Source organism: Coregonus lavaretus (assembly GCF_964263955.1).
Source record: "Coregonus lavaretus genome assembly, chromosome: 37".
Classification (NCBI taxonomy): domain Eukaryota; kingdom Metazoa; phylum Chordata; class Actinopteri; order Salmoniformes; family Salmonidae; genus Coregonus; species Coregonus lavaretus.
In genome coordinates this window covers 6,672,141-6,687,643 of record NC_140024.1, presented here as the reverse complement: position 1 = coordinate 6,687,643, position 15,503 = coordinate 6,672,141, and the positions used below count along the sequence as shown (strand labels likewise).

Sequence of the window (15,503 nt, the reverse complement as noted above, 5' to 3'; positions counted from 1 at the left end):
GACAGGCAGACTCTTTGAGTTGCGCGCCATATAGCTCAGTTGCGCGGTGAGTCACAAGCTGGTGAAAAGTGATACTTGAGGACACAGGGAGGAGTAGAGTAGCTAGTTCGTTTCCTAAAAACAGATTTCCCGTACTGTCGTAGCTAAGGGGAGAAACGGTCTGTAACTAGGAAACGATGGATTTAATGAATGTACACGTTTTTGACAGCATAAAATGTTTTCTGTCTTTCTGACAGTTACAGTATAGTTCTAATTCTCTTTACTAAAACTGGCCATTTAGACTTGGCGGAGGTTCAGTTTGTTTTACCTGAGTTACAGGCGCCGTCATAAATAAGTTTACACTCGCTTAGTTAGGTCAAATCTACTGGATGGAATCGGAACCACTGCTGACTGGAAGCATTAACTACGGCTCCCACCCTGACCACAATGATCACCTTGAAAAGGGATCCCCAAAGACGAGACGTCTGTCCTACTCGGTTGCAGCAGAGTCCTGCTGTGTCGAAGGGGGTAAGCGTTTCAGTAGTTCACAATATTTGAAGCATAGCTTCATAACATGTTATAACACGGTCATAACCATTTAATGTCATAACAGCTCACATAACTTGTCATAATCTGTCATATTTTCATAACACTGTCATGACATATATTTAGACCTGTTGTGACATATGACATATGATAAGGTCCTCTACCCTTTCGCCGAAGTATACGATCAGGACACTGATCACCCAGTCTCTTCTTGTCTGGACAGTGTTGCACTGACATGAGCAGCAATTAAAATGGTTGTATATGCTACAGTCAACCAACCAAATTGTCACCAAATGTAATTATTGACTGTAATGTGACTGTATCATGAGCGCATACCCCGTAGCACATCCAGGATGCTCTGCATCTCCTCCTTTGCAGCATCTCCTCTCATCTTGAACAAGGACAACAGTCTTGTAATGGTCCAGCTTCTCCATGAAGGCGGACTGAAGCGGGATGGTTGTAATCCTTCTGAATTCCTTCTCAATCTGTGAGAGAGACAGAGAGAGATTTGTGACTGATACTGTGATGAGTATCTCAGGTCAAGACAACAAAGAATAATGATGATCAATCATTACATTATTGGCAATTGTCATTCAACTGTAATTTTACGTGAGTGGGCTGAAACATGGCTTTGAGGTCACTCACAAGAAGTTAGACTCCAAGTTTGTTTATGGCAGTCTCCCTCAAGGTCTTCACCTCAACAATGGATGCAGATGCATGAGCTAGCTACTTTCTCTGAAAAATATAAGTAAAGAACAGAAATCAGAATAGAGTATGCAACAATGCGGTAATACCGCTAAAGAAAGAAACACAAAAAGCTAAGACTACATACCGATAGCAAACACATTCACACATTCTCAAACACATAAAAATCCCCCTTTCTCAACGTTTTCATAACATATAGCTAACGTTAGCTATGTTAGCTATCAACTATTCATGTAGCTAGCTACCTAGTTAACTAGTTAGTGTTTGTTAATCACTACAGATGGTGGTGTGCAAAACCACTTGCTAAATATTAACCCATGCATTGTAACGTTATAGGCAACGACAGTACAGCTAACTCAGTGCCATTATCCCCTGAAGGTGAGGTATTGAAAACAGGGGTGTCAATCATTTTTGAGAAAAAAAGTATTACTTGTTAAACAAAATATTTTTCTCTGAGCAATTGTATTAGTATAAAATAGTATAATTTCCCCATTTGTTGAGCATACAATATAGCTCAGTATTTAAATTATTTATTTTATACAGTCATTTTTGCTCATTTTATCATTTTATCAAGGCCTTGACAAGGGTGTCAATAATTTCGGACCCCACTGTATACACTGTATATACAGTATATATATAATTTCATGACCTCTTGAATTTATGTCAAGTATGCCTTTTGAAGTAAAATAAAATAAATTACATTTGACACATGGGTTCCAGACAAAGTACAGTTAAAAAACAAACAATAAACTTGTTAAAGAACATACTACTGTCTGGAGGCCTATCACGTACGTACACCATATATCAGTCATAAGTCCTGCTCCTGCATTCATTCCAGTCATCAGCAACAGAACACTGGGGTAGGCACAGGTTTGACATCAATGTGTGTGCAATTACCATGGTAATAAAATGGCCAATTTCAGGAAATGTTATAAAACATACTATTTACAAGTAGGCTATGCTGGAATGGAATGGTTTGCCTTGTTTGGTAGGTTTTGTGGGTTTTGACACTCTTATGTAGGTGTCATAACCAGCCATTAAACATTGCAATATATCTCAAAACACGTATACATATATGTGTCATGACAGTGTTATGACAATGTTATGACAGGTTTTGACAAGTTATGCCAACTGTTGTTTTTAAAGTCTCAAAACTCTATTTGAGTGGTCCACGATGTGTTTATAAAAAATCTTTAAGATGCTTGGTAACAGTAGAAATCATGGACAGGAAGTTTTCTTTGGCAGCACATTGTGGACTGCTTTTGATAAAAAAGTTGCCCTGTCAGAGACAGCCATGATGATTGATGACACATAATGTGGTTGTAGTCAGCAGTGAGTCATCCAGTCTGGGCTACTAACAATTGCTCTATGGGCGGGACATGTTCTTTCAAAACATGGGGAGAAAATAATAGTCATCTGAATAGGGAAACACTATCAAACATGAATGTGACCATGTATTATGACTGGAAAATGTACCTTTAAAAGTTAGACCAGTGGAGCGACATTGCAGAGGCAGTGGGATTCTGGGTAAACGGTTCAACTGTATGTTGAGAATTTGAATGAAGCCTATCATTCTTGTCATGCTATATGGAGGTAAACAATAAAATCCTATGATTTTAAACAATAAAGTCCCAAATCCTATGAATTGCCCTGAAACAGGTTGAAATGCCAAGCTCCACATTGTGTTATGTCCTGTTGAACAAGGATTGCCCTGCCCTAGATTACTCTGCCCTTTTCAGACATCCCATCTTACTGATGATGTACAGTAGCTCTTCTTTACACCCCACACAAAGCTTTTGAAAGACAGTCATGTAATGAAATACACTACATGGCCAAAAGTATGTGGACATCTGCTCGTCGAACATCTTTCCAAAATCATAGGCATTAATTTGGAGTTGGTACCCCCTTTGCTGCTATAACAGCCTCCACTGTTCTGGGAAGGCTTTCCACAGATGTTGGAACATTGCTGCAGGTACTTGCTTCCATTCAGCCACAAGAGCATTAGTGAGGTCGGGCACTGATGTTGGGCGATTAGGCCCGGCTCGCAGTCTGCATTCCAATTCTTCCCAAAGGTGTTCGATGGGGTTTAGGTCAGGGCTCTGTGCAGGCCAGTCAAGTTCTTCCACACCGATCTTGACAAACCATTTCTGTATGGACCTCGCTTTGTGTACGGGGGCATTGTCATGCTGAAACAGGAAAGGGCCTTCCCCAAACTGTTGCCACAAAGTTGGAAGCACAAAATTGTCTAGAATGTCATTGTATGCTGTAGTGTTAAGATTTCCCTTCACTGGAACTAAGGAGCCTAGCCCGAACCATGAAAAACAGCCCCAGACCATTATTCCTCCTCCACTAAACTTTACAGTTGGTACTATGCATTCGGGCAGGTAATGTTCTCCTGGCATCCGCCAAACCCAGATTCGTCCGTCGGACTGCCAGATGGTGAAGCGTGATTCATCACTCCAGAGAACGCGTTTCCAATGCTCCAGAGTCCAATGGCGGCGAGCTTTACACCACTCCAGCCGACGCTTGGCATTGCGCATAGTGATCTTAGGCTTGTGTGCAGCTGCTCGGCCATGGAAACCCATTTCATGAAGCTCCCGACCAACAGTTCTTGTGCTGACGTTGCTTCCATAGGCAGTTTGGAAGTCGGTAGTGAGTGTTGCAACCGAGGAAAGACAATTTTTACGCGCTACATGCTTCAGCACTCAGAGGTCCCATTCTGTGAGCTTGTGTGGCCTACCACTTTGTGGCTGAGGCGTTGTTGCTCCTAGACGTTTCCACTTCATAATAACAGCACTTACAGTTGACCGGGGGAAGCTCTAGCAGGGCATAAATTTGAAGAACTGACTTGTTGGAAAGGTGACATCCTATGACGGTGCCACATTAAAAGTCACTGAGCTCTTCAGTACGGGCCATTCTACTGTCTGTTTGTCTATGGAGATTGCATGGCTGTGTGCTCTATTTTATACACCTGTCAGCAACGGGTGTGGCTGAAATAGCCGAATACACTAATTTGAAGGGGTGTCCACATACTTTTATAGCGTAGGTTAGATGGGGTCAAAGACAAATCCAGGACATGATATGGCTTATTGACACAGACCAGAATAGCTGTATGAATTGGATTCATTGTTGTAGGCCCAAACTGAAAATAATAATTTTGTTGAAGTGACAGTCCAGTCCATTAAGTGAAAGAGGGTTCAGTTGACATTTAGATGTCTGATCAGCTCTGTGGAAAAATGCCTGCAATCCGTATCTAATTTAATCTGACCTGGCGAGCGATGCTTGGAGCACACTATTCATCCAGACTTGGTTATAATTCGATTGGAATATTTGAAAGACTAAGATTAATTCAGACGTGCTAGTGTTGAACTTTACTGCATACACATGCACACAGGCCTACAGTAGGATTAGGATATGGGCTCAGACTTTGACCTCTGTGGAAATGACTGGACTGTTTTTGTTATAGAATCAGTGGCCACTGAGAAAAGGTGAGCATGAGATACAAGGTTTTGGTTTTTGGTTGTGGTTTATTAATCTGCTTGAGAAAAACTACAGATAGGTAGATAGGTTTGTTTTCAATCTTTTGTTTTCAATCAATACAAATTATGACTTTATTTGCTTGAGAAAAGCTATTGATAGGCACTGTTTGTTTTTACAGTTTTTACAGTATTTTCCTCTCCTCCTACACAGTTGATGAGGATCTCTACCTCCAGCAAGCTGTTGTGTTTATTGAGGACGCCATACAGGTGAAACATATATTATTTGTCACTGAACTGTCACTGTCACTGATTGAAATAAATTCTTTTTATGAACTGTCCCTAAACTGGGACCCGTGTAGCTCAGTTGGTAGAGCAGGGTTGTGGGTTTGATTCCCATGGGGGGCCAGTATAAAAAAAGATTTAAAAAAAAAAAGTAAAAAATGTGTATGCACTCACTAACTGTAAGTTGCTCTGGATAAGAGCGTCTGCTAAATGACTAAAATGTAAAACAATGAAATGTGTTTCTTCTTCTACAGTACCGATCCATCAATCATAGGGTGGATGCAAACTCATTACGTCTGTACAGGTGGTACTTCTCCAGGATATGGCAATGGTAAGCTGCTACTGTCATGATGAGTCAAATAATATTGTTCTGCATGTTTATATTCTTATATTTGTCCTATCCTCTAAAGTCAGTCATTAAATCCCTCTGCACTGCGTCTCACTGCAATGTGTGACCACACTCAGTATTGTCATCAGCATTGCCATGACTTAACTCTGTCCTGTCTTAACTTCCTCTGTGGTTAAGTGTAGTGAGAAGAGCACTTTATGAAGGTGAAGCCAACCATCACTCTTCCTGTTCTCAGTTTGAAACCCCCTCAGGGGTTTTGTGTCATTGTTAAACGACTGTCTGTGTTGCTCAGGGGGCTGGGCCTGACTATTGCGGTCGTCTTGATGCTGGCTTTCATCGAGAGGCCCTCGTCCCTCTCCTACACATCAGACCCTCGCTTCAGACCTCCCCCCTGGGAGCCCCCTTGTGGCCTGACAGAGGGCATAGAGATAGTCTGCCTCATCATCTTTGCCATTGACCTCGCTACCAAGGTAACCATCAGACCATGTTTCTGCCAATGTCAACGGTGAAGAGAAACAGTAGATGGGCAACAAGAAATCTCAAAGTACATGAAAATCCATTTAGTATCTTTATTTGCAATAACATATATATGGCTCTAACTTAATCTATTGTTCTTAGAGCTATTTGATTGGTTGGGAGGAGTTCCGGAAATGCAAGTGGTTGATTGTCTACATCTTGGTCATCTCAGCATCTGTAATTGATTGGACATTGACATTGAGCATGTATTGTGAACAGGTGAGATCATATTCAAAATGTTAGTTAATACATCGTCTGTAATATGTCTCTTAACAGTTCATAAAGACATGGTTTACATACAAAGATTAAAATGGAATGTTGCTCTTTCCCTTTGTTGTCAATGGCAGAACTTACGAGTTAGGAGACTCATTCGGCCATTCTTCCTCCTTCAAAACTCCTCCCTGATGAAGAAAACATTAAAGTGCATCAAGAGGACCCTCCCAGAGATAGCCAGGTAATTGTGTTTACCACCAACACTTTGTTAAATCTCATATCTTCACTTCACAGCTTTACAATTATCGTCAACCTCAAAATACTCTCACTTCTGTGTTTCACATACATAGTTCCCTATAACTGCACTGTTGGGAATATTTTGGGTTATATTTACTGATACATGATTCACTCTTGTTTCAGTACAGAGGGCACCCTAATATACTTGTATATGTATATAGGCCCGACTGTCATTGCAGAGGTGTGTGTCTAATGCACCTCTCCTCTCTCTCTTGCCTCCCAGTGTTATCCTGCTCCTGGCTCTCCATCTCTGCCTCTTCACCATGATTGGCATGCTGCTCTTTGCTAAAGGAGAGGTACGCCCTGTTACACCCTGCTGGCTGTACCGTTGACGCCTAGTTCTCAAGCCTGAACATGCCCTTTTACCTTACCTCACTACTGTTTTATCCACCCGGTGGTACAGGCTTTAACAGAGCTTTAACACCAACCAGTGGTAGATGTGTAGTATTACATCTGCCTGAATAGAGACCTGAACAGAAACTCACCCCAACATGACCAGGATAAAGCACAATGTGTGTCCATTTAACATTGTTATTATAAGGGAGTTAAATATCTCCATATTACTTGTGTTTTGTCCCTAGAACCCAAAGCACAATGGAGAGTGGGAGGCCTACTTCAGAGACTTGCCCACGTCTCTCTCCTCTCTCTTGGTGCTCCTCACTACAGCCAATAACCCTGATGGTAAGTTCACTGTGTTATTCATATTGAATTAAACATATATTTTCTGCTGCATACTATACAGTTGTCTCCTCCACCTAAACCTGTCTTCGTGTTTTTAACAGTGATGATTCCGGCCTATTCCTTAAACCGAGGATACTCCATCTTCTTCATTATGTTTAGTGGTTTTGGTAAGAACTAGCCACCAAACTGTTAAGAGACAAGGAAAATATGAAATGGTTTGAGTGGTAACGCAGTCTGTTGTTAATTGGTCTTATTTACTGCTTCCAGGAACCTACTTCTTGATGAACTTACTAACTGCCATCATTTACAACCAGTTCAGGGGATACCTACTGGTGAGTTTAAGACTGCCACTGGATTGATATGATTAAATATCAGAGCATTTTAAGGTACAGCGTAAACCCCCTAGAATATAATAAAGAAACTGTTCTCTTGTGGCAGATGTCTGTCCAGGCGTCCATCTTAAGGAGGAGACTGGGCATCAGAGCTGCCTTCGAGGTCATGTCCTGCCAGGGGCGGGGTCAGGACGCTACACACTCAGAGGAGCATGTGTAAGACTGCTCATTCTCTTATACATAGCCCTACACACACAAATACACACACACAAAGACACACACACACTGAATGGCCTTACATCTTGTCCCTCCCAGAGAGCGTGTGCGGGTGGATGCATCTTTGCAGGTCATGGCGAGGGTACAAATGAAGTCATACTACAGACAAGCCATCATCAAGGTGAGAAAAGACTACAGTGGAAATCTTTAGAACATGTGGATACACTTTTGAATGTGACTTCCTTTGAATGTGTGTGTTTCCCCGTCTCTCTCTCTCTCTCTTTTTTTCCCCACTCGCTCTCATTTTCTTCTCTCCCACGGGTCAACCTGTAGAGAGTGCAGCAGTTGTCAGATGGCTTCATCCAGTGGGAGGCCTTCCGGAGGCTGTTTGATGAGCTGGACAAGGACCGCATCAAAGAGGTGGGGCCACATCGAATGAACTGCTCTGTGCGTCTCCACTGTGGATCAATGTTACTGTTTTGGGTTAACTTCAATGTTGGTTCTAAACTGTCTTATTTGACTTGTCTAAATGATAGCTAGATTGATCTTGTATGATTTGATGAGTCTTCATTGTCTTGCTCCTGCAGCATCCTCCAAAGCCAGAGTACAACTCCCCACTCCTCCAGAGGCTTCAGGTGGTTTTCAGCCACTACTATGTTATGATAGTGGGCAACGCCGTAGCCCTGGCCAATGTCATGTGCATCTGTGTAAGTCCAAGACATTCTTACATATGTCGTGCCTGTTGTTTGTGTCCCCAGCATATTAGACTCAACTTGTTTGGTCTCTCTGTTTCTCTCTGTGTGTTGCAGACCATACTGGTGCTTAACTCCGAGAAGTCCATTGCAGAGCGGGATGACTACTACATGGAAGTTATTAACTGTTTCTTTATTCTATACTACCTGATGGAGATGAGTCTAAAGATATTAGCATTTGGATGGAGAGGCTACCTGTCATACAGAAACAACATCTTTGATGGACTTCTCACAGTTTGCCTTCTGGTAAGATATTCTGTAAATGAAAGGAAACATATTAAAGGTGCAATATGTAGAAATCACTCCCCCATTTCAATGCTTTGCCTAATTTCAGTTTATGTGACAAATCAAACAATGTATAGTGTGTGGAGAATCATTGTACAATCTAAACCGCTGTGAAATATATTTTCAATAACCCAGAATATTGTATTTTCAGCTGTTTGAAGCTGGTGTACAAAACGGAAAGAAAAAAGACACTAAAACGTAACTTAAGAACGGGGAGCATAGAAAAAGTGCACATAGAATGGATCGACTTGCTTTCAATGAGAATGACAGATCTATAACTCACATTTCTATGTGAATGTGGCCGGGTCGCCCAAAAAGCTACGTACTGCCCCTTTAATCGTATTTCTGTCTTGGTAATATAACTCAAAGTATTTCTCTTCTTTTTTTTTTAACAGGTCCTTCAGATCACCATTTTTGCCACCTACAGGCTTCCATTTCCTAAATGGTTGGTCTCTTCACTTCGGTCATATTTCTCACTCAACAAATACATTCTGTATAAGGAAATTGTCCTAAAGGATGGGGCTCATTAATATATACAGTAACAATAGTGATAAAAAAGTAACTTTGTTTACACACACACACAGGTACATGGGGATGGTCTAAAACAGGAATCGAAACATGGAAATGAAGATATGGTACATAGTGATACACATGATAAACATAGCAGAGGAAGAGTGTTACTGAATAGAACACTATGAACCGATGAATGGTAATAGATAAGTAACTAACTAACTAACACTGTAAGATTGAATAAACCTTTGTGTTGTGTGGTTGTCCCAGGAACCCAGCGTCGCGTGGTCTGATGTCTCTGTGGGAGATGGTGCGTCTGGTCAACATGCTCATCGTCGTCCGCTTCCTCCGTATCATCCCTGATATCAAGGTGAGGAGTGGTAGTAGGAGTGCCATCATTGTCAATATACAGTATGTGACGAGACCATTGTATATGTTGTATTTGCCTCCACCTAGTGGTGGAAATGGTTTATTGCTTGACTTTTGCTCTATTTTGGTGTACTGGTATGTCAATAGATTTGTATTGTTGTAAAGTCCTGCTGGTACAGCCAATGTCTCTATCATCTCTGGTTATGCATGTTGGTATTACAATATAGAAATGGTAATTATTGTGTTTTTATGCCTTTTTTAGCTGATGGCCCTTGTAGCGAGTACTTTGGTTGACCTGGTGAAAAACCTCAGAGCTTTTGCAGGAATACTAGTGGTGAGGGACTCAATTACACTTCTTTTTTTCTCTTTTGTTCTCTCACCCAACTAGTCATTTTAAATGCATCTCTATACATTAGGCATCTGTTTGCTGGACATCATGAGTGCCCTATCACAGCTAACAGCTATCTGTGTTTTGTGCCACTTTGTTCTTTAGGTGGTGTTCTATGTGTTTGCTGTCCTTGGCATCTGGCTGTTCCAGGGAGCCATCACTGCTCCAGGGAAGATTAGGTACAGTTTGACACAATTATATTTTTGAAAGCTTGTACCCTATTCACAAACCTCAAAGTAGCAATGGCCTCCTACAGTAGCTAATAAAATAAAATAAAATAAAATTGTATTGGCCACATGCGCCGAATACAACAGGTGTAGACATTACAGTGAAATGCTTACTTACAGCCCTTAACCAACAATGCATTTATTTTTAAATAAAAAAAGTTAAATAAAACAACAACAAAAAAGTGTTGAGAAAAAAAGAGCAGAAGTAAAATAAAATAACAGTAGGGAGGCTATATATACAGGGGGGTACCGGTGCAGAGTCAATGTGCAGGGGCACCGGCTAGTTGAGGTAGTTGAGGTAATATGTACATGTGGGTAGAGTTAAAGTGACTATGCATAAATAATGAACATTAGCAGCAGTGTAAAAAAGGGGGTTGGGGTGGGGGGGGGGGGCAGTGCAAATAGTCCGGGTAGCCATGATAGCTGTTCAGGAGTCTTATGGCTTGGGGGTAGAAGCTGTTAAGAAGTCTTTTGGACCTAGATTTGGCACTCTGGTACCGCTTGCCGTGCGGTAGCAGAGAGAACAGTCTATGACTAGGGTGGCTGGAGTCTTTGACAATTTTGAGAGCCTTCCTCTGACACCGCCTGGTATAGAGGTCCTGGATGGCAGGAAGCTCCTTTGTCTTGGTCACGTTGAGGGAGAGGTTGTTATCCTGGCACCACACGGCCAGGTCTCTGACCTCCTCCCTATAGGCTGTCTCATCGTTGTCGGTGATCAGGCCTACCACTGTTGTGTTGTCGGCAAACTTAATGATGGTGTTGGAATCGTGCCTGGCCATGCAGTCATGGGTGAACAGGGAGTACAGGAGGGGACTGAGCACGCACCCCTGAGGGGCCCCCATGTTGAGGATCAGTGTGGCAGATGTGTTGTTACCTACCCTTACCACCTGGGGGCGGCCTGTCAGGAAGTCCAGGATCCAGTTGCAGAGGGAGGTGTTTAGTCCCAGGATCCTTAGCTTAGTGATGAGCTTTGAGGGCACTATGGTGTTGAATGCTGAGCTGTAGTCAATGAATAGCATTCTCACGTAGGTGTACCTCTTGTCCAGGTGGGAAAGGGCAGTGTGGAGTGCAATAGAGATTGCATCATCTGTGAATCTGTTCGGGCGGTATGTAAATTGGAGTGGGTCTAGGGTTTCTGGGATAATGGTGTTGATGTGAGCCATGACCAGCCTTTCAAAGCACTTCATGGCTACAGACGTCAGTGCTACGGGTTGGTAGTCATTTAGGCAGGTTATCTTAGTGTCCTTGGGCACGAGGACTATGGTGGTCTGCTTGAAACATGTTGGTATTACAGACTCAGTCAGGGACATGTTGAAAATGTCAGTGAAGACACTTGCCAGTTGGTCAGCACATGCTCGGAGTACACGTCCTGGTAATCAGTCTGGCCCTGCGGCCTTGTGAATGTTGACCTGCTTAAAAGTCTTACTCACATTGGCTACGGAGAGCGTGATCACATAGTCATCCGGAACAGCTGGTGCTCTCATGCATGCTTCAGTGTTGCTTGCCTCGAAGCGAGCATAGAAGTGGTTTAGCTAGTCTGGAAGTCTTGTGTCACTGGGCAGCTCGTGGCTGTGCTTCCCTTTGTAGTCTGTAATAGTTTTCAAGCCCTGCCACATCCGACGAGCGTCAGAGCCGGTGTAGTACGATTCAATCTTAGTCCTGTACTGACTCTTTGCCTGTTTGATGGTTCGTCGGAGGGGATAGCGGGATTTCTTATAAGCGTCCAGCTAATATGGCTGTTTTAATGTGTTTATTGTGTAGGGTAATTGAAGTTGTTTTGTATGCATTCCTCTACAGTGTGATCTCCAATTCCAGTATGGAAAACATCACCTTTAACTTCACCATGGAGTGTGGTTCCTACGAGCAGCTGGGCTACTGGCCAAACAACTTTGACGACTTTGCTGTGGGTACCCTTCTCTTGTCTCTCACTCTGCCAGCCTGTGAAGCAGAATCATAGGCAGAGAACACAGGGGAGGCTTAGCTCAAGGCGAACATTCTGACTTTAACGATAGCATTCTCTGCATAGCCCTGTCTACTGTTATAAGAGACTGGTTTAATGAGAATAGGCTTTGGAGGGAATGAAACTGTAAAACACATGCTTGGAATTCTATCTGTGACTCATCTGTACTGGCTCTGACTGGGAAGGCTAGTGTTGTGGGGGTAACCTCTCAAAGGGATAATGCACTGAAGTAACTTTTAAAAGACACCCATAAAATACCATGGTGGGTATGTTGACATTTGAGTCCTGATCAATCAAATTAGTCTTTAAATTGTGTCTAAATGTTGAGAGAGTGTGGACACGACCCTGTGATTTATTTTCTCTTCTCTCCTTCTGTTTTGCTCAGTCTTCCATTGTCCTCCTTTACAACATCATGGTGGTGAATAACTGGCAAGTCTTCATGGATGCCTACACCAGATACACCACAGAGTAAGCCAACAATAATACAAAAACGATACAGGAGTCTTATGATCCAACTGTCAGACGCTTCACTTCGTTTCCCTATCCACTAGAGGGCAGCAGTTGACGCTGAAGCACATCAGTCCTTTTCATTTTGGGCCATGCCTTACTTTAATGAGCTCCCACTTCATAATATTTATCTAATTTCAGTTGTTCCCTAAAAAATTGCAACTGTTTGGTTGGTTAAACAAGTTTTTGTACCCAACTCAGGAACAAGGCTAGTAACAGTGAAAATACATGTAGGAGTGGGGCCATAGTTCACATTCATTATTTGTCCTGCTTAAAGAGCATGAAGACAAGTTAATTGTGCATGGGGCTCATTTAGTAAAACAGTGATTATGGGTATGGTGATGTGTCCATGTAAACAGTTGATCAAGTTTCTTCTCTCCTCCCAGGTGGTCCAAGGTCTACTTTGTCTCCTGGTGGCTTACCTCCTCTGTCATGTGGGTCAACTTGTTTGTGGCTCTCATCTTGGAGGTATGTATCAACTTATGGTGGCCTGATTTGTACTTACTGTATTTTAAGTGCAAGATGTTTCTGAATTTTTTTTTACTCAATGATACCTCTGTTTTATGTAAAAGAACTTCATCTATAAGTGGGACCGGAGTGTCACGTGTTCAGTGGCGGACGTTGAGCGAACGGGCTACGAGACCACCGTCCAGCTCATGTTCAGGTAGGTTGCTTTTTAACTGGCTCTGGCTTTTTGCTTCTGTTGATTGTCTGGGTGGTTGCATGTTCATACTACTTGGTGTTGGTTTTAGGCCTAGAGGTCAGTCACAAACTGGGATGCCCTCACTGTTAGCGGTTTTGTCAGTTCTCTGTGAACGCAGTCAAATATTTTGGCTGTACGTCATTTATCATCAAAAGGCACTGCCTAAAACCATGCTCATTGGCCACTCACATTTCAATACTGTATAACTTTTCCCAAAAATCTTCGGGAATGCTTTTGTCTGGACAATTGTGTCTGGTGAGCTTTCTGATAACAAACCCTAAAAGGGCATGTATTTCTTCATGATATAGCTTGCATATAATGCATTATATCATTTAGGGCTGGGAATTGCCAGGGACTTCACAATACGATATTATCACAATACTTAGGTGCTTGGAGTCAAAGTATCAATATAATATAGAATAAAAATAATATTGCGATATGTAACTATCCATTTTTTTCCCCCTATCACTAATATAATTGGTAGCAAAAACATCCTGCCACCTTTTTAACCACTCAATCAACGAAACGCATGTCGCTGAAATATTTGCTGAAGGTGTGGTTGATATGTTTGGCAGGGACCAACCCTTAATGCCCATCCCTAAATGCACATTGTGGACTGTAGCAGCCGCCTGCATGAGCGTACTTCTCTTCAACTCATTGTGTGTCTCTTGACACAGTTTCTTGTCCTGTCTTTAAAACTCCATTGTACCTTCCAGAGAACAAATTCAGGAGCCTACAGAGGAGGAGCTGGTCACCCAACTCCATCAGCACCCTCACCTGCATCTCAGCTGAAGACCCTACACCCCTCACACACCATTGGACCCTACGTCCAACCAGGCTTGTACCAATCCAAAATAAGCAGGGCCTTTACAGCCTATCACGTTTGTCTGTGTGAATGGCAGGGACTCAAAAGCAGAAAAGTGACAATATTGTTAGGGTTCTCTCAATTCTGATTAGTCCTATGTTGTCACATTTTGGATGTTTTTGCACTCAAACCACTGAACAACTGCCTCACTCCCTGCATCTGTTACTTTAAAACGGAGTTTGAAAGATTGAGTTGCTAAGCGTTTTGTTCATGTTAAATCTGTTATCACTTTCGTTTGATGGCAGTCACTATATGCCATCAAACAAAACAAAATACACCACTGTTCTTAATGAATTTATTTAATAGGGAGTAAAAAGGGAAAAGGACTAGTTTTTATTCGTATATTTGTCATGAAAGCTGTTTCTTTTGCTTACCTGCCTTGCAATGTAAATATGATTTTTATGCAAATAAAGAAATATGGGTTTTATCTCAGTGACTGTTATATCAATTATGAAATATGTGTTTAGAATGGCTGGAAATGATTCTCTCAGATGTGTAAAACACATTTTACACATGGCCTGCCCTTGTAGTTTTTTTTGCATTGGGTCAATTCTCTGTTGGATAGCTACAGCTACAATTTCATCTTGAAGTTACATAATTACCTGACTGTTGCAATCAGTTGGAAGGTGTCAGCATTGTGTGTTTTCTGAGAGCCTCGGGTGTTCCAGCTATATCCACCAACTGATATCTCCCTCCTCCACACTCATCAGGTCAGGCTAGTTAGTGATAAGCATGAATGAAGATTCCTGCTGATGCATCCTGGTGATGGTCATTTCAGATAAGGGCTCTTAGCTCTCCCCGGGGCATGCAAGTCTTAACTGAGGAATCCTGCTCACACTGCGGAATAGCATGGTATCGAATGGAATGGAGAACTGTTATTCTTCCTGGAGGGCAGTGGGAGAAACATGTGTTTTTGAGAATAGTAGAAATTGTATGTTTTACAACGTCATAATAAAATGCAATCAGAAAGATAATTGCGGTGATCAAGACATGGCACCATTCTAGGCATTGCCCCTGGGGTTTGTTCTGTGGTCCTATGCTAATAGAGTGCACACACACACACTGGTGTTGACACTCCACACCCCCACACACTCAAGCATTATATTTACTGGAAACAGATGAGGGCAAACAAGCCAACCTCCAGAGGGCCTGACATCAAAGCTCTGACCTCCTCCTCTCCTCCCACTATTTGTTTGCTTTTCCTCTTGGGGAGTTTGGGCTCGTGCAAGGCCTTACCACAAACCCTGTCCACAACCACATAAGAATGTAGGGACATGTCTGGTTAAAAGCCCATTGCATGACAATATGACAGACTATTGAGATATGATGTTGGCTAGCTAGC

At 42.3% G+C, this 15,503-nt stretch overlaps 1 protein-coding gene across 1 annotated transcript; it reads left to right on the top strand.

Moving 5' to 3' along the window:
* The first annotated feature begins 37 nt into the window (after nt 1-37).
* Nucleotides 38-15,168, top strand: LOC311111902 (two pore channel protein 2-like). Its single transcript, XM_084154821.1, has 24 exons — nt 38-507; nt 4,921-4,976; nt 5,246-5,322; nt 5,633-5,810; nt 5,959-6,075; nt 6,204-6,310; nt 6,590-6,662; nt 6,948-7,047; nt 7,149-7,214; nt 7,315-7,379; nt 7,486-7,595; nt 7,695-7,776; nt 7,929-8,015; nt 8,183-8,302; nt 8,405-8,593; nt 9,028-9,077; nt 9,413-9,512; nt 9,774-9,845; nt 10,005-10,078; nt 11,924-12,029; nt 12,472-12,554; nt 12,980-13,061; nt 13,166-13,257; nt 14,013-15,168. The coding sequence occupies exons 1-24, from the start codon at nt 369-371 to the stop codon at nt 14,086-14,088; spliced, it is 2,301 nt and encodes a 766-aa protein (XP_084010947.1). The 5' UTR covers nt 38-368; the 3' UTR covers nt 14,089-15,168.
* The last annotated feature ends 335 nt before the right edge of the window (nt 15,169-15,503 follow it).

Coding starts and splice junctions, on each gene's coding strand:
- LOC311111902 (XM_084154821.1), top strand. CDS start 369: ATGGAATCGGAACCACTGCTGACTGGAAGCATTAACTACGGCTCCCAC. Junction 7,380..7,485: donor AGTTCAGGGGATACCTACTG/GTGAGTTTAAGA, acceptor CTCTTGTGGCAG/ATGTCTGTCCAGGCGTCCAT. Junction 13,258..14,012: donor ACCGTCCAGCTCATGTTCAG/GTAGGTTGCTTT, acceptor TGTACCTTCCAG/AGAACAAATTCAGGAGCCTA.